This window comes from Phlebotomus argentipes, unplaced genomic scaffold (assembly GCF_947086385.1).
Source record: "Phlebotomus argentipes unplaced genomic scaffold, Phlebotomus argentipes genome assembly contig_15, whole genome shotgun sequence".
In the NCBI taxonomy this organism is placed as follows: domain Eukaryota; kingdom Metazoa; phylum Arthropoda; class Insecta; order Diptera; family Psychodidae; genus Phlebotomus; species Phlebotomus argentipes.
Genome location: NW_026776181.1, coordinates 3869142 through 3885602, shown reverse-complemented (window position 1 = coordinate 3885602; position 16461 = coordinate 3869142). Strand labels below are relative to the sequence as shown.

Below are 16461 nucleotides of genomic sequence, written 5' to 3'. Positions count from 1 at the left end.
CTTCTACGCTGCTTTTCAGAATCCCTCTCACCCATCATTTCGGAGCAGTGCTAAGTGGACTTTTGCAGAACTTTTATATTTGAGAATTCCAGCGTTGTATCTCTCAAAAGCCATGCCATGAAGAAAAGCCAGGTTTAGGGAATTTACTTTAGATTCTAGTCAGGTCAGGACTAATATATTGCCGTGGATGTGAAATCTATGCTACTCACCTGCACTAACAGGTATATTTAGAGCGCTCAGCAACAATAGGAGCGCCTATTGAGAGACAACTTTCGTGGTATTTAAATTTTCCTCCTTTAAACAAAGGCCATAAATATGCTTCTTAGGACAAAATCCCATGGATGAGTTAACGCTTAAAGCCTCAGAGTTTCACTTGCAAACACAATTTTGCAGGATAAGAGATTCCATCTACAGTGTGTATTTGGTCTTTATCGGGTTCCTGCACAAATTACTTAAGGATTTCCCTCCAAAATCCCCGCTTTGAGACTCATTCGCAGCTGCCAACACTGAACCGTCCTGATAAAGTGTGTAGAAAATATACTTCATTTAAACTCTCTTTTTGTCTCCCACTAATGAATTTCTACAGTCTTTTTTCCACCACGCCATCGTACAACCGACAAGGAGACCTGCACAGACAGCGACTCCCCTCTATACTTTCTTCTGTCTCTCCTATGTGAGCCGCTTTTCCCTTGTAGAGCCTCTAATATAAAATTTCTTATCTAATTTAATCAACTTTAACGATATTCTCACTCTTGTCTCCTCAACACACCCTCATTCACACCAAAGCACATAACATTCGACCAATGTGGACAGTCTTTTTCACCACACTTCAGACCAAAATGTGAAATTCTTTTCAACCATTTTCTCCAAATTGCAAGAGATATCATTTCTTTTTTCCATTCATTTACATTGCAATAAAGATCCTCTCTTCCTCTTTTATACAAATCTAATGAGTATAGTGAAAAATTTTCACTCTTTTTCCTTCTTCTATACAGCGTAACTTTATCAGATTTCTTTTAACTGCACACACAACAAACTATAATATAATGTTTTTCTTTCCCTTTTTTGAACATTCTCAGTCTCACCATATCTTGACTTTCATACAATTTAGTCCCGTTTTGTACAATCCAACCGTATTGCAATGCAATATGATGTGGTAAAATGTTGAAAATCACCACCTATTGAGCAAAAAGCACCATTTTCTAAAATACTAGAGCACCATTTTTATCTTTTCTCGCCTCTATACGTGGTATTTTTTTTCATAATTTCAAATGAAAACGACACACTCAATGGCCAAAGCACATACAAACTATGTTTTCCATACAAATCAGTCCTCATTTACAGCTCCTCACATTTGTTATCAGTCCCTTTTCCTTTTCACCGTGTAATGGCTTGGTAAACAGAAATCCTTGCTTTTTCTCTTTATATCCCCATAAATGGAATAAAAACAATATTTTCTTAATAAAACCCTCGCCAAGCATTTCCAAATGAACCAATCTAGATTCAACTCAATCTAGAAAATCATACTACCCTTTAATAAAATCTCCCAAAAACTTGGACTCATTTCAAATATTGTGGAAATTTCATTCGGCAACATTGGAATCTCTGTGCCAAGTATTAAATCTTCACCAATGACAGTATCGGATCATCGTCCCAAAGACTGGAATTCAATTGAAATTTCATCATTTTATTGAACTCCACGGAGACTCTCTCTCTCTCAAGTTGAACTACTTCAGGAAATGTTTCAGGAAAAATATTTCGAAAATTTTCACATAAAATTGGCAACAATGTCACAATGCATTGAGTACTATAAATGTACATATTCCGACACTATCTCAAATAGGATGACGTGCGAGCGAAATGGAACAATCCACTCAATACATCTGCCCATCGCGCTCCAACCAATGCCTTTGGCCTCCACGGAGTGCCGCAGTCGCAGCTTGTCGCTCCTGTTGGGTGTGCTGCTTCTGAAGCTGCTGCTGCCATCATAAAATATACATACCTATATCTCACATAAGGCATCAAATGTCTAGATGTACATACCTACATCGCTATATGTGCACTCAGATATGGTGAGGCAGAGGAAAAAGGTCCCCTTGTCCCCGCTCGCGCTCTTCAATTCTCATATAAACTCGAAAATTTCGTATCCGTGTGCTGCATTCGTCTCTCTCCCACACTCACGCGCCGTCTCACTCGCCCTTGCGCGCCACTCTCCAAACTCCGCTGCTCATCAATACCCGAGAGCACAGTGGAAGCGAGACGGAGCGACGAGGATTCCTGTCCTATGGATTTCTCTCTGGAATATGTCTCTTTGCTCGGACGTCTCTTCTCTCGACGTGTGTGACACGATACGATAGCACAAAGCAGCAATCAATTCGTGTTTTTTCTTCTCCACGAACTCCCCCTCTCTCGCCTCACTCATCCGCACCTCATACGTTCTCTATATTCCGTATAAATCTCGTCTTCTCTGCCATCTCGCCTAAACACCGTCTGGCATCCCACTCGCACGCTCACGCCATTAGTCACACTGTCTCTCTCTCTCTCTCTCGCGCACTCGAAAAACTCTCTTTTTCCCCCGCTCAGTCAACCATCTATCCCACTATATGTGCGCATATACATATCATTTCTACACAATAATTTATACTGGATTATATATACAACGTCCCTCTCTATATTTATAATATAAAATACATATAATTATAACTCGCCAACCATTTTGCCATCCATCTCCCTCTGATTTGCGCTGTGCGAAGAGATGAGCGCATGTTCGTTGAGTCCGTTCATTCGCATGTGCGTCTGTGTTTGTGTGTATTTTAGCTCTGATGGCTTTGATGAAACCCCACCGCGTTGCCTGTGTATGTTTTTATATAGGAAAAGTACTGAAGAGCGGTCTCTGTTCTACATAATACTCTCCCTATATACACCTATCGCTCTGACTATACGCTCAGCCCTGACTCACTCTGCCGCACACTTAATCTCACATGCCGTCTCCCTCGCACTCGCCAGCCTGTATTATATTTCTCACAGAGAATCACCACGTATATCGCAAAGCGCTGGCCACGCCGAAAACATCGACTTGATGGGTTTCAAGCAGCAACTCGCTCAAGTTCCCAACATTTTCTGTCTCTGACGTTTTTTTTTCCTCTTCACAGCCTCTTCACTCTTCTGTACATTTCACATCGTTTTCTTTGCCTTTTTCTCTTAAAATATTTGTCTTTTCACTCAGCAATCCTCCAGCACGTCGATCCCTTCGCAGCAAAACTGCTCAATCGTTGTCACTTTTGTGACTGATTCTTGCAGCAAATATCAATGGTTTTGCATCATTTTCACCTTTCTACATTGCTTTTCCAGCATTTTTGCCACGCAAAAGCGGCCAAATGGACAATTTTTCGATATTTTCAACCTCGTCTGCACACCGCTTTTCCCCCCTCTCGCTCTCTTTCTCTCTCTTGCCTCCTTGCAAGTTCCCGCTGAGAGACTCTTTCAACTCAAGTCTTTCCACATATTCATTATGTACAGCCCGTGTGCCTTCTCTCTTGCCATATGTACACGGTGGAATTGTACACATTTGCCCATTTTATATCTCTCCATGGCTCACACTATACATATGCTCATATGTATACATACGAGTCTAAATAAATATAGTTGCTGTAATGGCCGTTGTGAAAACGTTGATTGCAATTTATTGCGTTAGTTTCTTCCATCGTCCTCACACAGCCACTCTTTCGCCTTCGCACCGTCTCACTCCCACCCATGCGAGTATTTTTCTCTTCTCTTTGCTTTCGACATGAAGGAAATACCTTTTTATACGTCTTTTTTTCCTCTATTTCTTCTTCCCATTATTTATATTATATTCCTCTCTACCTTTTCTCAAACTTACGTACGTACATATTTCAACGACGTTATATTATATTTCCTTCTCTCCCCTCCTCAAAAAAAAAAACCAACCAAAAAGGCGATATATTACTCCTTTTTTCTCTCTTTCTCTCTCTCTCTCTGCACACCAACATATTATATTCAATCAATTCCCTCGTACAAAAATTCGCTCCTTACCCGAAAATTGTGTACACAAAAAGCCAGGGCGAAAAGACTTGTTGTTAGTTACAAAAATTATGTTTCTCTATAAAACATCCATATATCTCTAAGGGGTTCACTTTGAGCCCTGTTGCGACAAGGAACGCACACGAAATTGGACAGGAAAAGGTGAAAAGAGAGAGAGAGAGAGAGAAACGATGTGTAATCCTCTCCATGTTCACCAAATTACAAGCCATGTCTCTCCACTGAAACATCCTCTGCAAAGTCCACCCAATTTACCCCGTCCTTCGTCCCGTGGAAGCCTCAAAAACAGAGGGAAAAATCCATAAAACTCGTGAAAATGGTGGGCAATACCCGACATGGAATCTCTCGTTGCCACTGAAGTACCAACTATTCAATTGCCCATTCTTTCTTTTTCTCGTCTTAAATGGCAAAGTTGAATAGCACACACGAAGTTGATGAAAAATTTGCCGCACATAAATAGGATGGCTAATAGAAAATTTCCATTTATAGCAATATTCGGCATGCCATTCACAGATTTATGGCTAAAGACTAAAAGGTATTATTTCAAAAAACGACGACTGCGTGATGGTATTTTTCTCAACAAAAATGCACGTAGTCAGAATGCTTTTTTTTTCCTCCTCTCCTGCGCTTCGATGAGAGACCAAAACCGAAAAGGACTCATAAATAACCGAAACATTTCTTCTTAAGACAGTCAAACAGGAAATAAAGCATTTTTATGAAACTCACCAAAAACCCTCAAAGACGTGCACAGTTGAGAAGCAACTTGGAGAAATTATATGACAGTGAGAAGGCACGTTTGCGTGTTATAAGTTTGATAAAACCTGAATCTCTTCCAACTTGTCACACTGGTTGAGACAAGATTTCATTGGAATAGTCAGTTTGAGGTAGTTTTAGGACTTCTTACCTTTTTATTTTAAATGATAGTTTTTCAATAGTGTCTCAATTTTCCATTAAAACTCAAAATGTATGAGGAAATATTTCACTTAAACCTAACTTTTCTTTCTATAGTAAGAGGTCTATTGAGAACCAACTAGAAATTTCAATTTTTAAGAAAATATTGTGCATTCTTAGACTCTAATGGGCTTATCTCACTATACATTGAATTGTCGATAAATTCTTCTCAGCATCGACACTTATCGATACGATTATCGTGATATTTCCTTTTTTAATACAATTTCTGGGTAAAAATAGAACTGATACGTACTAATTAGTCCTCAAACAATCGATTTTAACAATTTCCCCCCTAAAATGAGTTTGACAAAAAGAAATTGCTCACAATTCGTGTCGATAAGTGTCGATATTGAAATGAACTTGCGGATATTTCAACGTACTAAACGCTTAACACAAATTGCGCTGTAGTTTCTGTTCATAGTCAAGGAATACCTTTGATTACATAATTGTTTCAAGCCTTTGCAAAGTTGTTCCGCAAGAGTTTATTCATAAATGGAGGATTTTATAAGAATGGAAAAAGTATTAAAATAAATACAGAAATACAACTATTTATTCGTATACCAAGAAAATCATATTCAAATAACACTCCAGTTTCCAAAATACAAAAACCAATTTTCATCTGTACTCCCAAAATTCAACGCATGTCACTTGCAAAACTACGACTAAACGGAAAAGGACGAAATCCCAGTTCATCGGCATAGAATTTCCCAACTTTCCATGACGCACCGCAGCAAATTCAACGCATTTCATCAGTCAAGATAGGAAATATAGGAGGAAAATTATAGACTCACCTTTTAAAATGCTCCCGAATTCGATCCTCGCGTACTGTTTCGGGCAAATTTCCAACCCAAAGGTGTCGAGTCTCGCGTACCATTTTGCCTCGGATTCTTCATGGAGGCGTTTCAGGGGCGTCCTCCTGAACACAACACTGTGTTTTGTCGATTTTCAACCCCCCTTTGATTATGGTTGATTTTCTCGAACAAAAACACTAGTGCTCAACGGCGAAATATCCTCTTGAAAGACCGTGTCTTCCGGGGTTGTTTATTCCAAAAGCCAGTTGAGGTGGAGATTTCACTTCGGATCGACACTTCAACACTTCTTAAGCACTATTTCCTTAGCCAACTTTCTTCTCCTGACGGCCGGGAAGAGAGAGAACGAAAATGAGGGATGAAATAAACACAAATTGTATTAGATTATAGTGGAAAAACAAAATTTGGGCGAAACTTCACTTCTTCTCTTTTATTTCTTTATTTTTTAAAGGATTTTCAATCGCGCTTCGCTCTCTCTTCAGATCAATTTTTCCGACACACTGTTTCGAGAGGGTGGAGAAAATCTTCACACACAATTTTTCCCTTCCTCCACTTTATCCCTCTCTCTCTCTCTCAACTCTCCACCGATCCTCTCGTCACTCACAGAATCACTCGAAAAAAAACCGGAGAGATGCTCTTTGTGGCCTCTATTGATTACTCTTCGCCGCGAACACTGCCCAATTCGAGGAGTGGATCAACTAGAGCACCACCGGCCCCACATTGAGTCCACTTTTCCAATGATTTGGACACTCTTTCCACGATTTCATATACATTTTCCCATCCATTTCTACGTCTTGCGAGCTAACATGTCAATTTCTCTCTCTTTCTCGGGGGCTCTTTTCCTCCTCTTCTCTTTTCCTTAGCGCCCAAAGCGCGTTTTGGGGCCCGCTCGGATGTGGGTGGAGCACAAGGAGTACCGAACTAAACAATACACCACCAGGAAGTCCTTCAGCTTGAGGAACTTCCGGAGACACTCTCTTCTCTCCTTCTTCCCCGCGCGCGCCACAAATACTTTACACTGCGTATTTTCCTCACCGTTCACCGTTTTTTTTTTTGCCTTCCTTCTTCCTTTAGGCGTAGCCCAACATTCTCTCTTCACCCACTTTCCATCCCGTCTTCTGCCTTCCGCACACTCTTCTTCTCTGCACACCCCCGAAATTTCTCTCTCTCTCTCTCTCTCACCCTCCTTTACTCTTCACACCATTTGTGCCCTTTCAGCATTTTCCAGCGAAAAAAGAAACTTTCACGAATGCATGCAAGAAACTCACTTCTTGACCGTCAAACACAATTTCGGGGCTGCGGAACGAAATTTACACTCTTCGCGACACCCTTAACTTTCACAAAATCGCAAACACCGCCACTTGATCACTTTACAGTTTGCTCAAGAGAACTCTTTTTTTTCGAGGGTTTATACCTCTGCGATCCACCGCCGAAGCTTACTTCATCTCTTGTTGGCTCCCGATGACAGAACTTCCTGTAGACTTTCCACGGTGGAGAACTGCAAAAGAGACGAGAGAAAGAAGAATAGGAGCGAAAGATACAAAAAGAAAGAATCGTGAAAAGTATGCCTCAAAGTGATCCACAAAGTGACAATTGGAACGGATAAAAAAAAAACCTAAAAACCCAGTGAGAAAATTCCGACCTTTTCCCCCAAAAACATTCACCTGTGCAAATACGAAATCGATTAGACTCTAGCATTATTTCAAGAATCTATTTCTCTTTCTGATTCCAGGCCATGGAACTTATTCAGCAAACCAAACAGACTCTACACGTGCCACAAAATCCATCCCGAAAGGCCAGGTTTAAGAGGTCTAGGAAGTCTTGCCAACGCAGCCCAATCGAAATGCGCTGACAACTCTCAAACTCTTGTCTTTGGCAAGAGGAAAACACACATTTTCGGTGCAGGGAATTATGTAAGAGTGGAATTTTTGCTGTAATCGCACAGAATTCGTCAGCTTCTCAAATAGAAAACCAACATATGATGTGAAAATTGAGGGGGGAAAAAGCTCTCGCCTTAATCTTGTCCTGACAAGTTGGCTAGAAAATCTCCAGTTAAATCCCACTTCCAGCAGCCTTAAACCCAGAATCTATCGTGAGTCTCAATCTGGCCTTGTTTTTCCGCGGATGAGTGGAAAGAGAGTCGTGGAAAATGTTTTTTCACCATCATTTTTTCACAGAGCCTCACATAATCCATCTTTTGGGCGTGTGTTGCTGCTGCGAGAGTGTATTTGCTCGGGCAATATTGAGGGAGAAAAGCGGACTGTGTGCGTGAAAATTGCTCTCCGCCGACTTTTCGGGGGGCTCACGCTGGTGCACGGGTGGAAAATTGGGCAGAGCCACCCTCGGTGGGCCCCACCAAATGGCCGGGAGCGTTGCGGGGTGTGCTGGGAAAATTCCGGGAGGGCACGCGCTTGAGGCATCGCGAGGAAAAAGGTGTCAATGTACGCCACTCTGGAGGGCCTCGAGAGCCACAGAGAAATCTACGTGATATTTACCACAGAATCGCATGAGAATCACTCCACTGCACACTCTTGATCACTCTCGTGTGGTTATTTTTTTCACAAATCTCATCAACTTTTACCCATCGAAAAAGTGCGTTTTTTTCACCCAAACGTTGCGCTGCCGATGTTCACTCTACGCGCGTTTTGCTCTTACTGGCCAAAGTGCAATGGCTGCCGGAAGCCGTGGGGTTGCCACACGCGGCACACGTTCCCGGCCGTCGCGGCATCGGGTTGCCACACGGCGCACCACTATTCGTCAGCAAACAGTTAGGGAAACTGCGCGGCTGGCTATGAAGAAATCCACTAAAGGGGAGTTTATTTCAGGCACAATTGTGTGGAAAATTAAACAGAATTCTTACATACAATATTATGTAAGAGAATTATTTGGTAGTCAATTCCAAAGTATTCCAGATGAGGAATAAAGGCAAAGAAAAATCACTTGATCTTCAATCACAGTCGATCCATCCGGAGTCTGTCTATTGGGATCTTAAGCTTCACTCCAAAGTCTGCGCCTCTCTTCCGCTCCTTCTTCTCCTTCTTGTGCTTCTTCCTCTCCTCGCGATCCTTGCTCTTGTTCTTTTTCTTCTCCTTGTGCTTGCGCTTGTCCTTTTTCTTCTTCTTCTCCGCCTTGCTCTTGTGCTGCACCGGACCTGTGACGACCTCCTGGGCCGTCCCAGGCTTAGAATTCACAACAATCGCCGGCTGTTGAGTCTCGCAACTGCTCTCGCTGAGACTCTCCTTGAGCAGACAACTCACCAGATAAGGATTCGTCTCGATGCTGTTAGCCAGCGAAGGCGGAATCGCAGTGGATTTCTCGCCCAGATTCAGAAAATTCATTGATGCTCGTGCGTCGTTCTCCATCTCAGAGCGCTGCATCTTCGCCTCCCGGGTGCCAGTGTCCCTCTCCTGGCGAGTCATCTCGTTAAAGGAGCGCTTCACACCGCTGATCGCTGTGCACGACGTCATGGGCTTCACAGTAGCCACTTTCTTCTCACGCTGGCCAGGAGCGCCAGGAGTGCAGGTAGTCTTCTGCAGTGTCTTCTCAACACACTGATATCCGCGTGAGTTGTATGAGCTCGGATGTGTCCATCTGGCATCGCCAAAGCAGGACTTTGAGGATGACGGGAAAGGCTCCATCCTCTGTTGATGGTGCGGAAACAGGGGTCGATCCTTGTCCGGCTGCCTTGGATTGTGATCCACTGCCTGAGTGGAACAGTGCATCTTTAGTCCATTCGACGGGATCTTGTCGTAGATGAGCAGGAATTCCTCGGTTAGTTGCACCAGCAACTCCTCCGTCACTGACTCGTCCACATGCTGATACCACAGCAGCCCCTTGGACGAGTGCGGAATCTCCCAATTGGACCAGCGACAAGCCAGATGGATGCAGAAGCACGCCACAACCGTCGGCCTGTACCGGAGACACATCGTTGTGAGATGCAGACTGCAAATAAAGTTCCCTGGATAAGTTTCCTCCCATTCCGTATGGCTTTCCGGATGGCAATTTACCTGGTGGACGCTATGAAGTAGGAATTCTTGGTCAGATCTCTGCACGCTGTAAGAAAATGTTTTTGCTATGAAATTGCCGCACTTCCTGTGCCTGATTCTGTTTCACCTCTCACGAGTTGACACGCCTTCACGATGTGCGAATGCGGATGATCAATGAGCAGATCAAAGCCGAGTGTCTGGAGAAGGATGTGCTCGTTGTACAGCATGTCCCGCACCTGCTCAGCGAAGAACTCCCCGAACCGATTGGGCGGCACGTTGAGACACCTGAGAGCTGCACAAATGACATGTTCAACCTTCCGCGGCTGCTCCTCCACCTGCAAAACACCCACGCACATTCCGGGGAGTCAGACAACTGCCAAAAGACGCCATAGCTCAGAAAAGCCTCACCTTTGCCGCAAGAAAGAGGCTCGCCGCGGCTATTCTGTGCCGATTGAAGAGTGTAAAGGAATGAAAGGCGTAGAAGCGATGCATATACACAATGGCGGTGTTTCTGCACAGCTCAGATCTGCATAAATAAAAGCAGACGAAAGGAATCATATCCCGAGAATCACGCAGAGGCTTAAGGGTATTTTTGAGGAAGAAAAGCCTCCGGAACTGTCACGAACGTCCTTCGTGATCATGCTCAGGCGAACTCACACTCTCAGGGAATTTCCCATCTCCTGGATGAAGTAAGTCGTCTGCTGACGATAGAGACGCTCCTTATCTGCATCTATACCACACTTCCGGCTCGGAGAATTCGCCAAAGCTTCCGCAGTGAAGTACCATTGCGGAGCCATGTTTTGTCAACTGATCACTGCGATTTCCAGGTTAGAATCATTACGTTGCCGCCATGTCGGCCAAAATTCAAAAACTTTTCGATTTGCGGAATTTGTCGTGAAGTTCGATGATTTCACTCAATTTCAGTTTATTTCAGAATTGTTGAAAGATGAAAAAGATTAAAATTCCCATTTTCCTCCTGTGTTGCGGATTTTACAAGATGTTTTTTGAACATTTTCCAGTGAAGTAAATTTCGCTTTAGCCAGTGAAAATTTCAAACCATACAAACCCATTTTGACAATGCGCGCCTTCTCTCGATGGTTCCCGCAAGCTCCGCTTTCAGCGCCAAATGAAAAACAGTCTCAATTGCATTGCCACCTCTTTCCTTATTCATCATTCTCAATCCAGATAACAAAAATAACCATAGCATTTCAAGTATTGATGGAAGGGTGAGTGGGGCGCCTCACTCCACCACTGTGACCTCAATGGGCGGCGTGAAGCGCCAGATGTGAGCGTCCGCGTGTCTGTGTCCGCTCATGGACGTGGGGCCCGTGACCACAGAAGAGGCGCCTCCGCCGCTGGACGTGGATTCGGCCGCGTGGCTAGAGATAGAGACCATGTGGGAGTTCTGGGCGCTGCACTGAATGTCCGCCTTGAAGCGTCCCGGAGTAAAAAATATCACTGAGCATTCGTGGGAGGCTCTCTCGCTGCGCCCCAGGAAGGGTATGAGTATTCTGCGCACACACACGACAGAGCAAAGTTAGATGATTTCTCCAGTGGAGAGGAAAAGGAAACTCACTCATTGGTTCCTGACATAATGATGCGCGTCTCGAGACGATAGTTGTGCATCCCATTCTGATAGTCCTGGTAGAACTGGATGGAGATAATGAGCCGATGAAGTGGTTGTGGCGACAGATTAATTATCGACACGCCCAGAGTCACACACTCGCCAGTCATCTTGGAGATCTCAGCTGTGCTGCTCACCTTCTCCCGATCAATCGTGATCTCTGCAATAACACAGTCCATCAGAAATCATCCTCTGACATCGCGCCTCCCGGGAAAACGCCACTCACCCCACTGCAGAGGAGCCACAGTGACCAGATCCAGCATCACCGGTGAGAGAGTGATGCCCTTGAGCGATGCCAGACCTTTCGTCTCTGTCCCCACCAAACTCCAGCGCAGATTCACCTGATCAGCAATGTGTCCCGAGCAGATCTTCTCAATCTGATCCGCCTCGTGACCACTCAGCACACTGATCGATTCACTGATCATCCCACCCTGAATCTTCTCCAGCGGACACCGCTCCACAGGCACGGGAATCCGGCAGCTCTCCTTTGCCTCGATGACAATGTTCTTCTGCTCTGTGTACTGCAACGCCATTTCCTGGCCCGTCACATTCACCACGTCCAGCACCAGATAGAACTGCGACGGCGTCTCCGCCGGCAGCACATCCCAATTCGTGATGTGCGCACTGGGAAGGAGTTCCAACGGCAGAGAAGCCGACACTTGACGACAGAATCCCTCCTGGAAGATCGATCGACAGTGAAATTTTGGCGCGTGAAAATGCGAGAGAAACTCACCTGATAGCCAGCTCCGCCGGAGAATCTCAGTCTCAGTTGCGCCTCCATGTGTCTCGCGGCAGTTCCCATGGTCGCCGTGTTGAGACTCACGGTGGCCAGGGAGGAATGTCCTGAGTGTGTGCTGCGGAAGCTCGATGTGAGCTCCGTGTTGCGCCTGTGCGTGGGTGAACTCACGCGACTGTGATTGCTGGGTCCGGACGTGACTGTCATGAGACTCGTCGATCCCACACTGAGACTCTGTGGCCCCTCGTGCACCACTTGTGGCGGCGACAAGCCCACGCCGGCGGACAAGAGAGACAAATTCACAGGACCCAGAAAGTCAGCATCGCCAAAGATGCGCAGCGTAAATGTGGCACTGGCCTGAGGAGCAATGGGCAGAGCCTGATTCATCTCTTCGGGCGTCACCCAGTGGAAAATCCTCGCCTGAGCGGCCAAATCGAGCTGAGAGTGAATGGCACCCTCGAGGAATTCAATCGGCACAGATCCCGTGTTCGTCAGCGTCACAATAATCTCCGCCTCCTCACCATTGTACAGCGTCATGCCCTTCTCCGCCAGCGATGTGGTCACAGAGAGCGTCGGCAGGGCCGGAATCACTTCCACATTCACCGACGTCGGCAAGTGCTGTCGACTCCGTTGCATGTCGCGCAAGCGACAATTGCTCTTCACGCCCAGCGTGTGAGTGCTGTAGCCCAGAATCTCCAGCGTTCCCACCTCCAGAGGCGTCCCCTGGAGCGTCACAGATGTGGCCACTGGACTGGCCACGAGAGAGATGGTCTGAGGACGTGACTCCAGCACAACTCCCGTGCTGAGGAGACGCATATCGCACACGTGAAGCTCACCGGGCAGAGGATTCTTCAGCTTCAGCGCCACCTCGCCCACATCGTGCTGCACCCACTGAACTGGCTGAGCGGATGCACTCCCAGACCCACCAGATCCGCCGCCTGCGCTGCCCCTGTGCTGACCACCCCCAGTGGCTGAGGTGAAGTGAATGGGCGTGAAGAGAAATGGGCCAGAATCCACCTGAAAGACACCATCGAGAGAAAGCCATTAAACACAAACTCAATAAAACTTTCCACATCGACGAGATAATGAAACTTTTAGCACAGATTGTGAGACATTCTGAAGCGCATCTCCTCCGGTTCGTGGCATCGAAACGTGACCATTTTCAAAGGCTCATGCATTACACAATGCCAGTCATTTAATGCAACCTTCTTGCAATTTCCATTCAGTCAATAAGAACTGAACATTGTGGACTCTTGAGCAGTAAACACTCAATTTTTCAGTACTTCGAATTGAATTGAAAAGCATTGAAAATCATAATATGGAATTGTTATGAAATGCTAATTAGAAACTATCGAATAAACCACATTTTCTCACCTTATTCGTGGCAATCTTGTGCGGCCTGAGCGCCGGCGGGAGTTCTCGCACTTGCAACTGGCAGCAGAAGGGCAGATCCGTGAGATTGGCTGGTGGCAAGACTCTGCCAGAGTCCAGCACCAGCGGAACTGGCGCTCCTTCGCACTGCGCCGCCAGATTCTGCAGATGCGTGGCCACTTCGTTTTGCTCCGCAGGACTCAAGCTGGGCCACATTGTCTGAATCATGTACGTGAGATGACGAACAGCCACAGCTGCATTGTCCATCTTCTTGGCCGCCATCACGAGTTGCTGCAGCAGATCCACCTGCAGACACTTCCATCCGGAGTCCTGACTGAGCATTTCCAGCGGATCCAGAGACATCTTGTGTCCCGGAAAGCTGTCCAGCATGAGTCTGTAGCTGGCTGCAAAGTCCGGATTGGCATTGCTTGCAGCCACGTGACGCCAGGCGGCCAGGCGCTGGCAGAAGGACGCCTTCCTGTGATAGCCAATCTTCTCGTACAATCCCGTGAGCGTCTCGAAGCGCTGCACGCGCTCCTGCTCGCTCATGTTCAGATTTATATACAGCACATTCTGCAGGAACATGGAGACATCGAGATTCTGGCCCTGCTCAATGCAAATCCGGGCCGCTTTCAGCGCCGCCTCCGTCTCAATGATGCCCGCGTGGCGATACTTGCTGTAGTTGATGATTGCATCCCGATACCTGGCGGTGATGTCCTCGGGCGAGAGGATGTTGGGCGGAAAGGGGGCCACCGGGGAATCCTCCATGGACCCAGGCGGCGCCACAATGCTCGACACACTCGACGAGCTGCCCGTGGTCACGCCCGGTGAGATGCTGGACGTCAGGGATGACGTGGATGACTCTGACGAGGAGGACGACAGTGAGGAGCAGGTGGACTTCACCACTCCACTGTCCGCCTCCGCGTTCGATTGCACAATACCGGCCGCCTTCTTGGCCGCCGACGACGACTTGGACGCCACGCGACGCTGTGGCGATCCGGCCTCCTGCAGACTAGCATTTCGTTGGAGTGGCTGCGGCTGGCGCATGTGGGGATACAGCAGAATCGCCGACGCGGCGCACAAGCCCTCATTGGCCGCCCCGAGCCACAGTGAATCACTTATGGCACGCAGAGTCTCGCTGGCGGCGTGAAACAGCGTTAGGGATTCCGCCACCAAGCCCGCCTGGAGCGTCAGGTCGGCCAGATTCTTCGTCACGCGCCCCATGCAGCGCTTCCGATTGTTCCGCGACTCGAGATCGAGGCCTGCGAAGCACAGAGAGAGAGAAAGAAGCAAGATATTAGTGGTCAGGCAACTCCCCTCGGCTGTCCTTCAGATTCAATGCCCTCCAACATGAGAAAAAGACCTTTTTCCGACCGAAAGCGGTCTTACAACATAACATGTGGAATAGTACAGTCACTGTTCGTGACATCAATCATTCAACTGTGCAATAAAGTATACGATTTTCTGAATAAATTTCCAAGCAAAGCAAACAGAGGGAATTCTCGGCATCAAAGGGAGCATTCATGATCCCCCCGCCCCCCGCCTCTCATTAAAATACCCATCAATCTTAGGAGGGAAAGAAATCGACACGACCATCGATAATTGGGCGCACTTCCCGCGATTGTTGTGTCTGCCTTCGTGTGCAGATCATGAATGAATTTCACCCTGATCATTTTCCATGCGGATTACGGACGAGCGGCAGCAGTGGAGCGTGACACGAGCGTGATGCGCATCACGGATCACCGACCGAATTCCTGCACTCACCCACGAAGTCTCGCTTCTCGAAGGGCGCCAGCAGCAGAGCCACCTTGTCGATCTTCTCCCGCGAGCGCTCCAGCCGCTTCGACTCCAGCACCCAGAACAGCGCCGAGATGAACTCCGCCATGGCGGACTCCAGGTTGGCGCACACGTCGTTCTCCGGGTAGAAGAAGGCGCGGCTCTTGAAGTTGGGCGGCGGCGTGAACAGATCCTGCAGCTTCTTGCTCGTCATGGGACTCCCGCTGGCCTTGCCGTTGGCGCTCACCTCGTCGTCCACCGGCTCGCCGTCGCCCTCCGGAATCACTTCGGCCGGCGGCGCCACCGTGGGGCCGAACAGGAGGCACCGCGAGTCGTACAGCGTGGACGTGTACTTGACCTTGAGCGACTCGTGAATGCGACAGAGCTCGTTCAGCTCCGTCTGCGTGTCGAACTTGCCCACGGTGACGAGCCCGAGGAGGCGACGGTGCGTCTGGAAGTCGCCCCAGTCGTTGTTCTCCACGGGATGGTCGCGAATGTAGCGCACCCAGATGTCTCGCGGGAGCCCGGCCGAGTCCGGGATGCGCATTGTCTGCACGCGCTGTATGCGCTCGAAGACCTTCTGGAGGGAGCGCGGCTTGGCGGGCCCGATGCCACGCACGAGCACCAGCAGCGCCCCGTGATGGTGGGCGTTCTGCTCGTAGTCCGGATGCGACATGATCGGCTCACCAGACCCCTGCGACAGCATGTAGCTCACGGAAGATCTCATAGGTCACTCGTGGACGCCCGCCGGACGTTGCTGACTGGCCTGCGGGAGAACGAGAAGAAGGAAGTGACACAGTGTCCCCCTTTCTCTGTGGCCACGCAAATTGTCACCTTCCACGCCACTGTAGCCGCACGCACGCACACTTCACTCACGCCACTCGAAGGGAATCATCGCGAGGGAACACTTATGCAATATTTTCACCTGAAAAATCGCCCCGAAAACACTTTTTCCACGGGATGATAAAAAACAAGACGTCAGAGAAAAACATAACCTCACTTCCCCTCCAATCAGAGCGATCGCAGCGCTCTTGTGGGAATTCTCGCGCTCCGAACAAGTCTCGCAGATGTCGCTACTCGAGTCGATGTGAATTTCCCGCCAATCGCCTACCTTCAGGCGAACTATGTATTTCATTATTCTTCAATTTC

The 16461-nt window shown here is 47.5% G+C and overlaps 2 protein-coding genes across 2 annotated transcripts; both read right to left on the bottom strand.

The window, feature by feature from the left end:
* Nucleotides 1-8635: 8635 nt before the first annotated feature.
* LOC132262024 (cyclin-T-like) lies at nucleotides 8636-10623 on the bottom strand. The gene is made up of 5 exons (XM_059761139.1): nucleotides 10463-10623; nucleotides 10214-10331; nucleotides 9933-10140; nucleotides 9827-9872; nucleotides 8636-9761 (listed from the first exon to the last, which is right to left on the bottom strand). Exons 1-5 carry the CDS (start codon nucleotides 10600-10602, stop codon nucleotides 8771-8773), a joined length of 1503 nt encoding a protein of 500 aa, XP_059617122.1. The 5' UTR covers nucleotides 10603-10623; the 3' UTR covers nucleotides 8636-8770.
* A 159-nt stretch (nucleotides 10624-10782) lies between these two features.
* Nucleotides 10783-16314, bottom strand: LOC132262743 (protein brunelleschi). The gene is made up of 7 exons (XM_059762148.1): nucleotides 16147-16314; nucleotides 15301-16078; nucleotides 13540-14798; nucleotides 12163-13182; nucleotides 11656-12106; nucleotides 11382-11589; nucleotides 10783-11316 (listed from the first exon to the last, which is right to left on the bottom strand). Exons 2-7 carry the CDS (start codon nucleotides 16037-16039, stop codon nucleotides 11046-11048), a joined length of 3948 nt encoding a protein of 1315 aa, XP_059618131.1. The 5' UTR covers nucleotides 16040-16078; nucleotides 16147-16314; the 3' UTR covers nucleotides 10783-11045.
* Nucleotides 16315-16461: the final 147 nt, after the last annotated feature.

Coding starts and splice junctions, on each gene's coding strand:
- LOC132262024 (XM_059761139.1), bottom strand. CDS start 10,602: ATGGCTCCGCAATGGTACTTCACTGCGGAAGCTTTGGCGAATTCTCCG. Junction 10,332..10,462: donor ATGGGAAATTCCCTGAGAGT/GTGAGTTCGCCT, acceptor TTATTTATGCAG/ATCTGAGCTGTGCAGAAACA. Junction 9,873..9,932: donor GGCGTGTCAACTCGTGAGAG/GTGAAACAGAAT, acceptor ATTTTCTTACAG/CGTGCAGAGATCTGACCAAG.
- LOC132262743 (XM_059762148.1), bottom strand. CDS start 16,039: ATGAGATCTTCCGTGAGCTACATGCTGTCGCAGGGGTCTGGTGAGCCG. Junction 14,799..15,300: donor CGAGAAGCGAGACTTCGTGG/GTGAGTGCAGGA, acceptor TGTGCTTCGCAG/GCCTCGATCTCGAGTCGCGG. Junction 11,590..11,655: donor TGTGGCTCCTCTGCAGTGGG/GTGAGTGGCGTT, acceptor GTGTTATTGCAG/AGATCACGATTGATCGGGAG.